This window comes from Mobula hypostoma, chromosome 5 (assembly GCF_963921235.1).
Source record: "Mobula hypostoma chromosome 5, sMobHyp1.1, whole genome shotgun sequence".
Lineage (NCBI taxonomy): Eukaryota > Metazoa > Chordata > Chondrichthyes > Myliobatiformes > Myliobatidae > Mobula > Mobula hypostoma.
Window position 1 is genome coordinate 37,578,997 of NC_086101.1, and position 14,775 is coordinate 37,593,771.

The window sequence follows — 14,775 nt, forward strand, 5'->3', positions numbered from 1 at the left end:
TTCCGCCTGGGTAGCCTCCAACCTGATGGCATGAACATCGACTTCTCTAACTTCCGCTAAGGCCCCACCTCCCCCTCGTACCCCATCTGTTACTCATTTTTATGCACACATTCTTTCTCTCACTCTCCTTTTCCTCCCTCTGTCCCTCTGAGTATACCTTTTGCCCATCCTCTGGGTCACCCCCCCCCTTGTCTTTCTTCCCGGACCTCCTGTCCCATGATCCTCTCGTATCCCCTTTTGCCTATCACCTGTCCAGCTCTCGGCTCTATCCCTCCCCCTCCTGTCTTCTCCTATCATTTTGCATCTCCCCCTCCCCCTCCAGCTTTCAAATCCCTTACTCACTCTTCCTTCAGTTAGTCCTGACGAAGGGTCTCGGCCTGAAACGTCGACTGCGCCTCTTCCTATAGATGCTGCTTGGCCTGCTGCGTTCACCAGCAACTTTGATGTATGTTGCTTAAAGTGACCTTTAACTACTTTGAATGGGACACTTTCCAAAAAACCCCACGTGTAGTCGTTGGAGAGAGGCACAAAGTCTCTTTTTGTCCAATTGATGGAGTATCCTGATAGCCTGCCAAAAGAGGTGATTAAATCTAGAAAAAGAGGGACTGACTTCTCTGAGTTTTGTAAGTAGAATATCACATTGTCAGCATCTAAACTAATAAGTGTTTCAATACTTCCCACTTTCAAACCCAGAATATTTGGGTGACTTATTTTTAGGACAAGGGGCTCCACTGCGATGGCAAAAAGGACCGGCGAGAAAGGGCACCCCCGCTAGACTGGATGGTGTAGGGGAAACAGAGTTGAATTGTCATCGTTAGTTTAAATAGAACACATTGGGCTGGCGTATATCAGTTTTACCCAAGCCAAGATACAAATGACTCGCCGAACCCAAACCTGTTCAAACATGTAAAGCCACTCAATCTGGTCAAAAGCCTTCTGTGCATCAAGGGATAAAATTCCTGCCCCACTAGCTTTCCCATGATCAGCATATATGGTATTAAGGAGGCAGCTGACATTGGAAACAGAGAACCTATCCGGGACAAATCCTGTCTGATCAGGATGAATGATAGATGACAAATGCTTATTTGGTCAGTTAGCCAGCATTTTAGTAATTACCTTTCTATCGAAATTCTGAAGTGCAGTGGGCCTATAGCTGGCCAGGTCTGTTTCCTCTTTACCTTTCTTTAAAATGAGAGAAATGTTAGCCTCGTACAATGTTCTAGGCAAGGCTTTATCTCTCTTAGAGCAAGATATCATTCTGAGGAGAAGTGGGGCAAGGATATCACAGAATTTCTTATAAAATTCACAGCCAAATCCATCTGGCCCAGCAGCCTTGCCGGACGGAAATGATTTAATGGCAGAAGTTATTTCTTCCAATGTGAAGTCAGAATCTAGTTCCTCCCTAGTAGCGTCACTAAGTTTTGGCATTACAAAAGAATTAATGAAGTCATTCAAATCAGATTGAGTGGCATTACATTTAGAAGTGTAGAGTTCACTGTGCAATTCTTTAAAACAGTCATTCATCTCCTTGGGGTTAGTTAACAGGGTACCCGCCCTCGATCTAACACAATGAATTGACCTTAGGGCCTGGGTGCCCCTGAGCTGCCGTGCCAGGAGCCCCTCAGGCTTGTCCCCCATTTCGAAATGCTTTTGTCTTAATTTTAAGAGGAGGTTATTTATTTGACTACCCAAGATACAATTGTACTCATATTTAAGCTTCATTATTTTATTATAGTCGTCAGAGGATTTCAAAGCCTGGTATGTTGCTTTGAAGGTTGGGAGAGTATTCTCAATCTCTAATAATCGCCCTTCTCTCTCCCTCTTAGCAGTGGATTCATATAAAATTATATACCCACGAATTACAACTTTTAATGTCTCCCAGAGTGTGGAACCTGATACCTCGCCATTATCGTTAATTTCTATAAAATCTTTTAATCTGGTGGTGATATATTCTATAAATTTCTTATCAGCGAGTAGGGAGGGGTTAAAACACCAGGAATAGATTTGTTTGGAAAGGGAGGGATTTAGGGACATTGTCAAGGGGCTATGGTCAGAAATTAATCTATTATGATATTTTGTATTGGTAACACGAGATATTAAATGAGAGTCAACCAAAAAATAGTCTATTCTACTATAAGATTTATGAACGTGAGAATAATAAGAATAGTCCTTGTCAGTTGAACTCACCAAATATCTATTAAATTCCTAGATCTAATCAAATTATTTAGGACCTGCACTGATACGATATTTGAGGGTGGGTGGGAGGACAATCTATCTAAGTATGGATTTAGGTAGCAATTCAAGTCACTGCCGATTATTATATTTGAATTACTGGCATCCGGAAGTAAATCAAAAACTTTCCCAAAAAAATTTGGCTCATCTGTGTTTGGAGCATAAATATTAAGGAAGGTTAGCAGAAACAAATTAATGGTGCCAGAAATCATAATAAACCTGCTGAGAGGATCTGTGGTCATGGAAGTGAGTTGAAATGGAATATTTTTCTTAAAGGAGATAGCCACACCACGGGCATGAGAAGTAAATAGTGACTGGTAAACCTGCGATATCCAGCTAGATCTCAATCTGCGTTGCTCAGTTACTTTGATATGGGTTTCCTGTAGAAAAATCACATCTGCAGATAGAGATTTGAGATGTCTAAAACGTTTATTCCTCTTAACGACATGACCAAGGCCCTTAACATTCCACGAGACTATTGTAATATCTTTACCTCCCAGCTGCGTTCTACCGCAAGACCTCTGCATATGAGAATAAAAAAGAGATTAATAGAGTTGAGCACAAACATAGTAAACAATGCAAAATAACTGGCAGCCTCATAAGAACACAACATACATACAAAAAAAAACGTCTGAGCTATAAACAAGAACCCACCCCCCTTCGTGTCTCCCTAAACCGGACACATAGTTCCCCATTTCCATCCCAAAAGGAGTTGCTGGGCAGGCAACTAACATTACACAATTATCACAAACCCCCTCTCTGAGAAAATTTATAACACAAATTATATGATACCATTAAACAAATGCTATTAGGACTGGGGAGAAATTATCCAATGTCCGCACCTGAAGCTGAACATTCATGACACCAACTCAGATTTAACTCTTACAATAACAAAAATATTTAGAACTTTCTCTGCAATTAAATCCCAGTGCTGCATACAGCATTGCAAAACTACATATAGCAAGCAGGTCCCTCCCCTTATCCCAGCATGAAAACTGGCACAAATATAAGCTGAATAAACAGTGTCAGTTTATCTACTCCCTTTTGCGTCCTTTCCAAGAATTATGCTGCTTCTATCGGGTCGTCATATACTTTAGGCGCTCTTCCATCTTGATGATAAATATAGAGCCTAGCTGGATACCGCAGGGTGTGCTTGATTCCTTCGTCATGCAGTTTGTAGTGCATCACGAAAGGCACGACGTTGAGTCATCACCTCATTAGTATAGTCCGGGAAGATCAAGACCTTAATTTCCTTGTACTCCATGGGTTGTAGTCTGCTGCGGCGCAAGGTCAGCGGTTTCACTCGAAAGTGATGGATACGTGCCAAGATGGTGCGTGGCTTAGCAGCGGCAGCCGGCTTTGACTGGAGAGAGCGATATGCGTGATGGACGTTAACTGGGTACGGGACATGCTCTTGCCCGAGCAACTTGGGAATCAGTCTGGAAACAAATTCAGTAGGTTTACCATCCTCCTCGCCCTCTTGTTTCCCTACAATCTTAATATTATGGCTCAGGGATCGAGCCTCGAAGTCATGCACTTTAGCTTCAAGCTGGCTATTTTGTCTCATTAGCTCTGAATTCAATTAGCTTCAAGCTCTTGCACGCGTGCTTCAAGGTTGCTCGTGGTTAGTTCTTGATTAGCCACACGGGCTTGTAAGTCAGCCAATGAGGCCACAAGCATCTGAAACTTGGTCTCAGAAACATCAAAGACATCGTTAATGACACGCAGAACTGACTCAGAAGTCTTCTGACCTAATTCCTTGCACATGGCGTAAGTTTTATCTGGTGGTATCTCAGACGCGGAGAAGTTCTTTACCGACCCGTTGTTAACACTAACTTTGGTAGTTTGGCAGTCGGTGGTCTTGGCTTTATTTGCCTTTGGCATTGTCAAACTTTTCCAGAAATTTAGTTTACACATACACTGTTGGCCTATGAATGAATAAAACATGGTATAATAGTAATTTTATCGAGGCCTCAAGAGAGGAGCACTGACCAAGCACATCCAATCCATACGCATGCGCACTAGCGCCCCCACACTTATTTTATTTAACTGTGTGACATACCTACATATACTTACTGTAATTCACAGCTTTTCCCTGTATTATCATGTATTGCGGTGTACTGTTGCCACAAAGTGAACAAATGTCATAACATATGCCAGTGATATTAAACCTGACTCTGATTCTGATTCTGAAACTCTGATTAGCCCAGACTTGGAATTTTGTGTTCTGGTTCAGTGGAGATTTGTACGGAGATGCTGCTTGAATTGGAGAGCGTACCTTTTGAGGATTGGTTGAGTGACTTAGGGCTATTCTCTTTGAAGCGAAGAGGATGAGAGGTGACTTAATAGAGATACACAAGATGATAAGAGGGATAGATAGTTTGGACGGCCCAGGGTGGAAATGGTTAATAAGGGCATAATTTTAAGGTGATTGTGGCGGGAGTAGATGTCCAAGGTAAGACTTGAACATAGAGGATGGTAGATACGTGAAATTCACTGTCAAAGGTATTGGCCAAGGCAGATACAGTATATCAGGGCATTTTAGATACATGCATGACAAATGAAGGATTATGTGGGAGGGAAGTGTTAAATTGTCTGTTGAGATGACCGGCTGGATGTACTCGTGAAGGAGATAAACAATAACAATGCAATGACCAAGGTAGGAGGACACTTGCGTAGAAAGAGGTTCTTTTGAGTCAGCTCTGTGCTGGTAACATAGCACTATGGCTGAAAGACTTTAAAAGCAAAGAATTCGTTAACAACTCATCCAGATGAAATGCTTTATTGTGCGATCTGCAATCCTTTTGATTTCTGAACGGAGCCTGCATTCTGGTGCTGCACATGTCACTAAGACTCCCTTGTGTTGTCTCTGTGCCTGATTCACCTCCTCTCTTTCCATCACAGGTATTTGTGATCTTTGACTTGTTCTTCCTGTTCCCAGTTCCCACTGCCACACTCAGTATGAAGTTAATTTATTCCTAATGCTCTGCTGCCCGGCCCACAGTAAATCAAGCCCTGTGCTACTGCCATCCTTGACAAACCTTCATCGTTCAGACTTCTGCAAGGTTGAGGGAGAAAACTAACAATTCTATTCTTCTGGCTGTATGCCAAATTTTATATTTGGCCTTTAGATGGGAGAGAAAATAACTAACAATGTTACATTTTAAATTGTGATATTTTACACCTGCACTGAGAAGGCGATTCAGAGATAGCATACATAGGAATTTAAATTATTATTGTCACATGTACCAAGTTACAATAGAAAAACTTGTCTTGCATGCAGTTCATACAGATCAGTTAATTGTAACTACACTGAAGTGGTACAAGATTTAAAAAAAACCCTACAGAATAGTGTTACAGTTAAAGAGAAAGAACAGTACAGTTTTAAGAAAAACTTTTAAAAGATTAGCTTTATCACGTGTATTGAAACATGGTTTTGTGTCCTAAGGTGTGCTGGTGTGGTGGGGGAGGGGTAAGTGGCACGGCCACACTTCACTAAGTTCCTTACCCGTGCGTCTTGCAGAAGTGAAACGAGGCCAGAGCATCCAGAAGAAACTCATATGGTCAAAAGAGAATGTACAGACTCTTTACAGGCAGCTGGCACTGTAAAGCATTACCCTAACTGCTATGCCAGCATGCTGCTAGCATGCCCTCTGATATTTAACACAATAAAATATCCCATGGCTCTCCACTAAAGTTTTACCAATTAAAATTTGATTCCGTCCTAGCAAACCATTCACCAAAAATTCAAAGGAGTATGCTTCAAAAAAGGTTGTCTTCATGGGAAAAGAGGCCACAAGGTTTAGTGATTAAATTCACCGAGGCATAGAGCCTTGGCAGCTAAAACTAATGACCAATAAAAATTGAGGCCAGAATTAGAGGACTACCACTTTAGAAAAGTCTTTGCTTTAACTCTGCTGTTCATGTGTTGCACAGCCCTGCGTTCTATAAATGATTTGTTAAATTTGGCATCATGCCTGGCAAGGCCTGTGTGGGCTGAAGGGCCTGTTTCTGTGCTCCACTGTTCTATTTTCTAACATCTGTAATGGACGTTAAAACTCCATGCAGAGTTTTTACTTTTAAGTGAGTCAACAATTTGTGTTAATGGAAACGGGGCAACTGTTTGTAAGTGAAGTTCAAAGTAAATTTATTATCAAAGTACATATATGTCATCATACATAACCTTGAGATTCATTGTCTTGACTTATTCATTGTCCTATTCATACTCATATTATTCTGTGGAATAATAACCAGAACAGAATCAGTGAAAGACTGCACCAACTTGGGCATTCAACTATTGTGCAAAAGACAACAAACTGTGCTAATACAAAAAGAAAGAAATAATAATAAATAAATAAGCAATAAATATCGAGAATATGAGATGAAGAATCCTTGTAAGTGAGTCCATAGGCTTTGGAAACGTTTCAATTATGGAGCAAATGAAGTTATCCCCTTTGGCTCAAGAGCCTGATGGTTGAGGGGTAGTAACTATTCCTGAACTTGGTGGTGTGAATCCTGAATCTCCTGTGCCACCTTCCTGATGGCAGCAGTGAGAAGAGAGCATGTCCTGGGTGTTGGGGGACCCTGATGATGGATGCTGCTTTCCTGCGACAGCATTTCACGCTGATGTGCTCAGTGGTGGAGAGGGCTTTATCTGTGATGGACTGGGCCATATCCACTGCTTTCTGTAGGATTTTCCACATAATGGCATTGGTGTTTCCATGCCAAGTTTTGATGCTGCCAGTTATATACTTTCCACTACATATCTGTAGAAGTTTGTCAAAGTTTTAGATGTCATGCTGTGCTGTTGTAAATTTTATCCGGTGCAAGATGATACAAGAGGGATCTAGTTGCAACTGTTTTGTACTTATGAGATACTCAAAGGGAAAATGGGTCTTGCATGCACCTATATTCAGAAAAAACGTTCTCAGTGCCTTGTGAAGTTTTCAATATTTAACATTTTGCATTGTGAACATGGAATGCAATCTTTGAATTTTGCTAAGTAGAACCAGATTTTGGGCACTAGAGCATTCTTGCATCCTTTTACTGGATCAGTAAAATTCCACAATGCTAAATAGAAGTCATGCTTCAAAACAAAGATGCATGGCTTAAAGATTTGAGCTGGGTTCTCTTGAACGAGGCTTCCTTCCTAGCATAATATGCTGTGGAGAAATGGGTTAATTTCTAAAATATTTGAACTTGATGCTTAATTGGTAACATTTTGTATTCAATTTCACCATGGAGCACCTCGTAAACTGCGCCAGCGCTTCCCCTACGATTTGGTTTAGGAATAAATACTTCCTGTTACATGTGGTGAGATCGGACGGCATGTAAAATCGCATGGTCCCACAAATACAGCATTAAACAGACATTGCTGCATTCTTCCAAAAGTCCATTGTGGGCGGCGTGTGTGTGTGTTTATTTATATATATATATACACACATGCAGGGGTAAAATTAGCCGATAGTGTTATTACCAATTACAGTGTAGCTGTGCAGTGCACTGTGATCTGTGCGCTGTATTTCTATCAACACAAATCCCAAGATCTCTGGACATCTTTCACTTCATGATGTGTTTGGAATTAAGTCTTGGATTCATAGACCACAAACAAGTACCCAAATATGCTAATATTTAATTGTTCAAACTGATAATTCATAAGACCATAAGATATCGGAGCAGATTTGGGCCGGCTAGGTCAGCTCCATCATTCAATCGTGGCTGATTTCTTTTAACCCAATTCTCCCACCGTCTGTCTGTAACCCTTAATCCCCTTACCAGTCATAAACCTATCAATCTCTGCCTTAAATACACCCAATGGCTTGGTTTCCTCAGCTCTCTGTGGCAAGGAATTCCATAGATTCACCACCCTCTGGCTGAAATCCCCTCTTCTCTCAGTTTTAAGGGAATATCCCTTTATTCTGAGGCTATGGCTGAGAAAAGTACTGAGGATCCTACTGATGAAATATTCTCACTGTGTCTACTCTATCGAGGCCTTCCAGTACACAGTAGATTTCAATGAGATTCCCCTCATCCTTCTGAACTCCATTGAGCACAGACCCAGCCACATCATACATTAAACTTTTCATTCCCATGATCATCCTTGTGCACCTGCTCTGGACTCTCCACTGCCAGCACATCCTTCCATAAATACATTAAGTAAATTCTGCCAGCTGGAACCTTTAGGAAATATAAGTATTGATGCACAATTGGTGGCTTCTGGTCATCCCAGTTGCCATCCCAATCAGAAGTATGCTCTTTGCTGTATTGTGTAGAACACAGCCCAATCAAGTTTAATATCACTGACATACAGTATGCCGTGAATTTTTTTTTTGCAGCAGTACAGTGCAAAACATAAAATGCTATAAATTACAATAAGAAATCTAAATAAAAAATTATATTAGTGAAAAAAGAGAGTAAAAAGAATGAGAAAGTGTTCAAGAATAGTTGTGAATAGTGTGGCAGCATTCAAGGCTGTATAAAGAGCCAGTGAGATTTCATCCGCCTATTGCAGCCAGCAAAGTCGGTCATCAGTGAGGCTACTACGGCGGAGAACTCCCCTCTTCTTGTATCGCTGTGTGGGGCATTTTGTATCCACGTGAGAAAAGTGCTGAGGCCTTGGTTTAGTGGTTAATTTAAAAGTTGCGCCACTGACAGTGCAGCACTCTGAACTGCATTGGAGTATCAGCCTAGAGCCTGAAGTGGAACATGAACACACAATCTGCTGACCAGAAGCGGAATAGTGTTGGCCGAGCAGCGGCGGAAACAAAACAAAGAGTGAAATTTAGATTGTTGCCAACGTGATCAATGAAGACTTTGATTCTTTGGCACAGCAATAATTGTGGAATAAAGATATAATATGCACATGTTTGGATCATGTGCAGGCAGAAGGTGTTTAGTTTAATGTGCCATCATGTTTAGCAGAGTCATCTTAGACCGAACAACCTGCTCCTGTGTTTTGCCCTTCTATATTGCTGAGTAGTGTGTAGCAGAAAGGAGATTTCATTCCGCTAGCTGGGTAAAGATTAAAATGGGTAAATATTCAAGCAGAATAGAGAGAATGTAAAATATAGGAAGGAGTGAAGGGGAGTAAATTGGTTTATTATTGTCAAATGCCTGAGGCACAGTGAAAAACTAGTTTTGCATTCCATCCAGATAGATAATTTAATTGCAGTAGTGCATTACAACTCTCACAAAATGTTGGAAGAACTCAGCAGGTCAGGCATCATTTATGGAGGGGAATAAACAGACAATGTTTCAGGCCGAGGTTCTTGGTCAAGGCTGGAATGAAAGGGGAAGGAAGCCCTATATAAGTTGGTGGAGTGAGGGGAAGGAATACAAGCTGACAGGTGAGACCAAGTGAGAGGGAAGATGGATGAAAAGCTGGGAGGGGGTAGATGGAAGGGGTAAAGGGCTGAAGAAGAAATGAACAACCTAGATTGAGTACTGCTTTGTCAAGCACCTTTGCTCTTACCACTGGTGCCCACCCATTTCATTTTGACTTGCCATTCCATTTTTGACCACTGCTGCCTCTATTACCACAATGAGGCCACACTCGGGTTGGAAGAGTAATACATCATATTCTGTCTGGGTCACCTCCAACCTGATGGCATGAACATTGATTTCTCCAACTTCCTGGTAATTACTTCCACCTCCCCTTTTCTCTTTTTACATTCCACATTCAGGTTACCCTCTAACCTCTTCTCTTTTCATCACCTCCCCACCACATCCATCTGATTACCCTCCTTCCCTTTTTTCCATGGTTCACTGTCCTGATAGCCATGATAGTTTATTCATTCTTCTTCAGCCCTTTACCTCACCTCCCAGCTTCTTACTTCATCCTCACCCACCCTCCTCCCCCTCACCTGTTTGTAGTCCTTACCCCCACCCACTTTATTATGCTGAATTCCATCCCCTTCCTTTCCAGTCTTGATGAAGGGTCTAGGCCCGAAACATTTATTCCCCTCCATAGACGCTGCCTGATTTGCTGAGTTCCTCCAGCATTTTGTGTTGCTCTGGATTTCCAGCTTCTGCAGAATCTCTTGTGTTTATACTAGTGCAGTACAAATATGGTGAAGGGAAAACTGGAAAGAAGAGTATGGTGATTGGGTGTGATGAAGAAAGGCTTAAAGGAAACATAGAAACATAGAAAATAGATGCAGGAGTAGGCCATTCGGCCCTTCGAGCCTGCACCGCCATTTATTATGATCATGGCTGATCCTCCAACTCAGAACCCCTCCCCAGCCTTCCCTCCATACCCCCTGACCCCCGTAGCCACAAGTGCCATATCTAACTCCCTCTTAAATATAGCCAATGAACTGGCCTCAACTGTTTCCTGTGGCAGAGAATTCCACAGATTCACCACTCTCTGTGTGAAGAAGTTTTTCCTAATCTGGGTCCTAAAAGGCTTCCCCTCTATCCTCAGACTGGCCCCTGGTTCTGGACTTCCCCAACATTGGGAACAATCTTCCTGCATCTAGCCTGTCCAATCCCTTTAGGATCTTATAAGTTTCAATCAGATCCCCCCCTCAATCTTCTAAATTCCAACGAGTACAAGCCCAGGAAGCTGGTTAGCTCTGGCTGTGATCTCTTGTAGTTTGTTTCAATGCTGTAATGTTAGACACTGAGGAAGATATCGGGTCTGCCCTGAGTTTCCAAATACCTTCATGGTGTTTGTTTAGAATGTTGGTACCAGTGTGTTACAAGAGAAATCTTGCTTTAAGGCTAAGTTTTAATACAGTTTACCACATTCCCTGTAGACTCAAAATACAAACCAGATGTATATTTAGGACAGGGCAAGTACAAGGCAACCTGCAATAAATTAAGTAAGCACATGAAAATGCCAAGTTCTCTGTCAGACTTTACAGTAATCCATGTGACAGCACTGTCCAACGTAATCAAGTTCTGCCCCACAGCATTTGCCGTTTGGGCAGGTCTGTGCATTTGATTTTAATGCTCATGCAGTTACGTTTCACATCATGGGGTGAAAGGTTTCTGTCATTCATAGGCAATGTTGCTAATAGTTTAAAAGAAAAATTGAACTGATGCTAGAAATCTGAAATAAAAACAAAGTGTTGGAGATGCTTAGATCATGCAACATCTCTAGGGAGAAAAATAGTGTTAACATTTTAAATTGATGGCTTTTTATCAGGACCTCTTGGGAAACATTGATCTGTTGGAGAAGTAACTCCAGCAATGTGCACTGAGACAGTGGGATTAGTGTATACAATGTGCAGCTCAGGAGCTTTCTCAAACAAAGAGCATGTCTCATGAGGAAAGATTTGAGCCAGCTAGGGTTTTTCTCTTTGGAGCGAAGGAGGAGAGGTGTACAGGATGAAAAGAAACTCTGGTCAGCCAGAGACTTTTTCTACAGCAGAAATGGCCAATGCAGGGGGCATATTTTAAGGTGGTTAGAGGAAAGGCAGGGTGGGAAATGTCAGAGGTAATCTTACACGGAGTGGTAAGTGTGTGGAACACGACGGCAGGGGTGGTGGTAGAGGCAGCTATACAGGAGGGAAGGGTTAGATTGATCTTAAATAGGTTAAACAGTTGGCACAACATCATGGGCTGAAAGGCCTGCACTGTAGTGTAATGTTTTATGTTCTAAAATTTGACAGCAAGCTACAGAGGTCAATGTTAGAATGGGTGACCTAAAGTTTGGCCCAAATGAAACATTTTAAGCAGCATTTTTAAGGCGAACAGGTTTAGGAATTAATCCCAAGGATCGGGACCCAGGCAGCTGAAAGCATGGTTGTCAGTGATGGAATTGTAAGTCTGAGATACTTCAAATGTTTAGCGTTGGAAGAGGTTACAGTGGTGCAGCAGTTAGCGTTGCTGTCTTGTAGCCCTTGGCAAGCAGGTACAATTTAATTTTATCTACATGGAGTTTGCATGTTCTCTGTGACCATATGGGTCCGTCCCCCCCCCGTGTTCTATCGTTTCTCCTACACCCCAATGACGAGATGGCTGTAAATTACCCCTAGAGTGGGTAAGTGGCAAAAGCAGTCAATATTGGAGAAAATAAGTTGCTGAGCTAAAAGGAAAATGGAAGGTGGAATGGACCAATGGTTTTGCTCTGTTGAGAGCTGGCATGGACTTAATGGGCTGAATGGCCTCCTGTGTTTTCATAATTAGTAAGAGAGAAAGGTAAGGGCCTGCCTTGAAAACAATGCCGAGAGTTTTGAATTAGTGTACTGCTCTTGTCAAGCACATTGAGAAGGTGGTACAGGTAACAGAGCTTTGGATATCCTCAAGTTTGCAACTGTTGAAAGAGACCATTGGGGAAGAGTTCGCTATTTTTAATTACATTCCCTTTCAAAAGTTGTATTCTTATAACCCCATGCGAAATATGGCGGAACTCAATGTCAAAGAACATGTTTAGTGCAGTCTCAGTTTATGTTTTGAGGATATCAGTCATGTCCTTAAAATAAACTTTCATGGCTTTTTAAAATAATTTACAATGATAAAGTAGTTAGCACAAGTATTCTCTCAAATTCCTTTGAATTATAGCTAATCTCTCGAGGTAATGATGCAGCTCTATAAAACTCTGGTTAGGCCACACTTGGAGTACTGTGTCCAGTTCTGGTCACCTCACTATAGGAAGGATGTAGAAGCATTGGAAAGGGTACAGAGGAGATCTACCAGGATGCTGCCTGGTTTAGAGAGTATGGATTATGATCAGAGATTAAGGGAGCTAGGACTTTATTCTTTGGAGAGAAGGAGGATGAGAGGAGACATGATAGAGGTGCACAAGATATTAAGAGGAATAGATAGAGTGGATAGCCAGCGCCTCTTCCCCAGGGCACCAGTGCTCAATACAAGAGGACATGGCTTTAAGGTAAGGGGTGGGAAGTTCAAGGGGGATATTAGAGGAAGGTGTTTTACTCAGAGAGTGGTTAGTGTGTGGAATGCACTTCATGAGTCAGTGGTGGAGGCAGATACACTAGTGAAGTTTAAGAGACTACTAGACAGGTATACGGAGGAATTTAAGGTGGGGGGTTATATGGGAGACAGGGTTTGAGGCTCGGCTCAACATTGTGGGCCGAAGGGCCTGTACTGTGCTGTACTATTCTATGTCTATGTCTAATCTGCTTGAAGTGAGTTTGTGCAATGTGAACTGATTGAGATTGTGCAACAGGGACCACCCATTCAGGATTTACCCAATGGTCTGTCGCCTGCTTTTATGTAATATGGAGGTGTTTCACCTGCAGATGCATCAAGAAACATAAGTTTAAAAATATCTTTGCCTTGGTATTTTGACATAAATTCTGTGATGGCAAATTTTGTTCTGTATCACAAGATTTTGAGGTGGTGATTGAGAATTCTGTAAGGAATGACATAGAGGGTTGCATGCAATCCTCTGCCTCCTTTTCTCCATAAGATGTTTCTCTGACCAAATGACTGGTTGGTTGCTGGGTGTAGCATATCTCACTTAACTAATGTTTTGTTTGCTAACTTTAAATGATTTAATATGGGTTATCACAACCAATTTGTTATTTTCTAAAATTCCATTTCACCTAATGAAGAGTAAGGGAGTTCTCACTTGGCCAATAATTATTTAGTAAGTAAATGTCATTAAATTCATGACTTAAGTATCTGTGGGAGTTCGGTATGTCCAAATTAGCCATGTTTCCCACATGAACACACTAACTCCATTTCATTAGTTCTGAGGGGAAGAGATGTGCTAATTAAATGCAAGTTGTGTGATTAAGATATTTGTCACCTTGTCTTTCTCATATTTGCTTTTTTCTTTTCCTTAGAATTTAAAAGCAGATCCCGAGCAACTGTTCACAAAGCTGGAGAAAATCGGCAAAGGCTCCTTTGGGGAAGTTTTTAAAGGAATAGACAACCGGACTCAAAAAATTGTGGCCATAAAAAATATTGATCTTGAAGAAGCTGAAGATGAAATTGAAGATATCCAGCAGGAAATCACTGTGCTGAGTCAGTGTGATAGTCCGTATGTTACTAAATACTATGGATCTTACCTGAAAGTGAGTGAGGCTTCTCAACAACTTGCTGGTGGTGCTGGGCTTTCGGCTGATAAAATATGCTCCTCTAGCTAGTGTTTGGGATTGTCGGAAATGTGGTGTTTGGTTGTTCATTCCTGGGATATGGCTGCGTGGTCTTTTAGGGCATTTCAGAATCTGGTATGTTATGACTGACGTTGTGAGATTTTGTCCCGCAGTATGGTGCAAGTCATAAAAAATTACTAAAAGTAACAATAGGAAATATATTTTAAAAACGAGTGCAAAAAGAGACCAAAGTCATGAGATAGTGTTCATGGATCATTGAGAGATCTGATGGCAGAGGGGAAGAAGGTGTTCCTAAAACATTGACTGTGTATTTTCCGCCCTGATGGAAGTAATGAGGAGAGGCCATGTCCTGGATGGTGAGTGTCCCCAATGATGGATGTAACTTTCTTATCACCACCCCTTTGAAGATGTCTCTGGTGGGGAGGCTTGTGTCCCTGATGGAGCTGATCAGAGGGAAGTTGAAAGTCATGTCTGTCTAGCAAAAAAGGAGCTGCTGTAGAAAACTCAACTGGTC

At 41.6% G+C, this 14,775-nt stretch overlaps 1 protein-coding gene across 2 annotated transcripts in view; it reads left to right on the top strand.

The window, feature by feature from the left end:
* LOC134346778 (serine/threonine-protein kinase 24-like) overlaps nucleotides 1–14,775 on the top strand; it is a 68,987-nt gene that overhangs the window by 13,250 nt on the left and 40,962 nt on the right. For both annotated transcript variants that reach the window (XR_010018021.1, XM_063048409.1), the window contains exon 3: nucleotides 13,989–14,219. Coding sequence is in view for 1 of the 2 variants with exons in the window: in XM_063048409.1 (XP_062904479.1) it covers nucleotides 13,989–14,219 (231 nt within the window). In the remaining variant the exon portion in view is untranslated. The remainder of the gene's footprint in view (nucleotides 1–13,988; nucleotides 14,220–14,775) is intronic.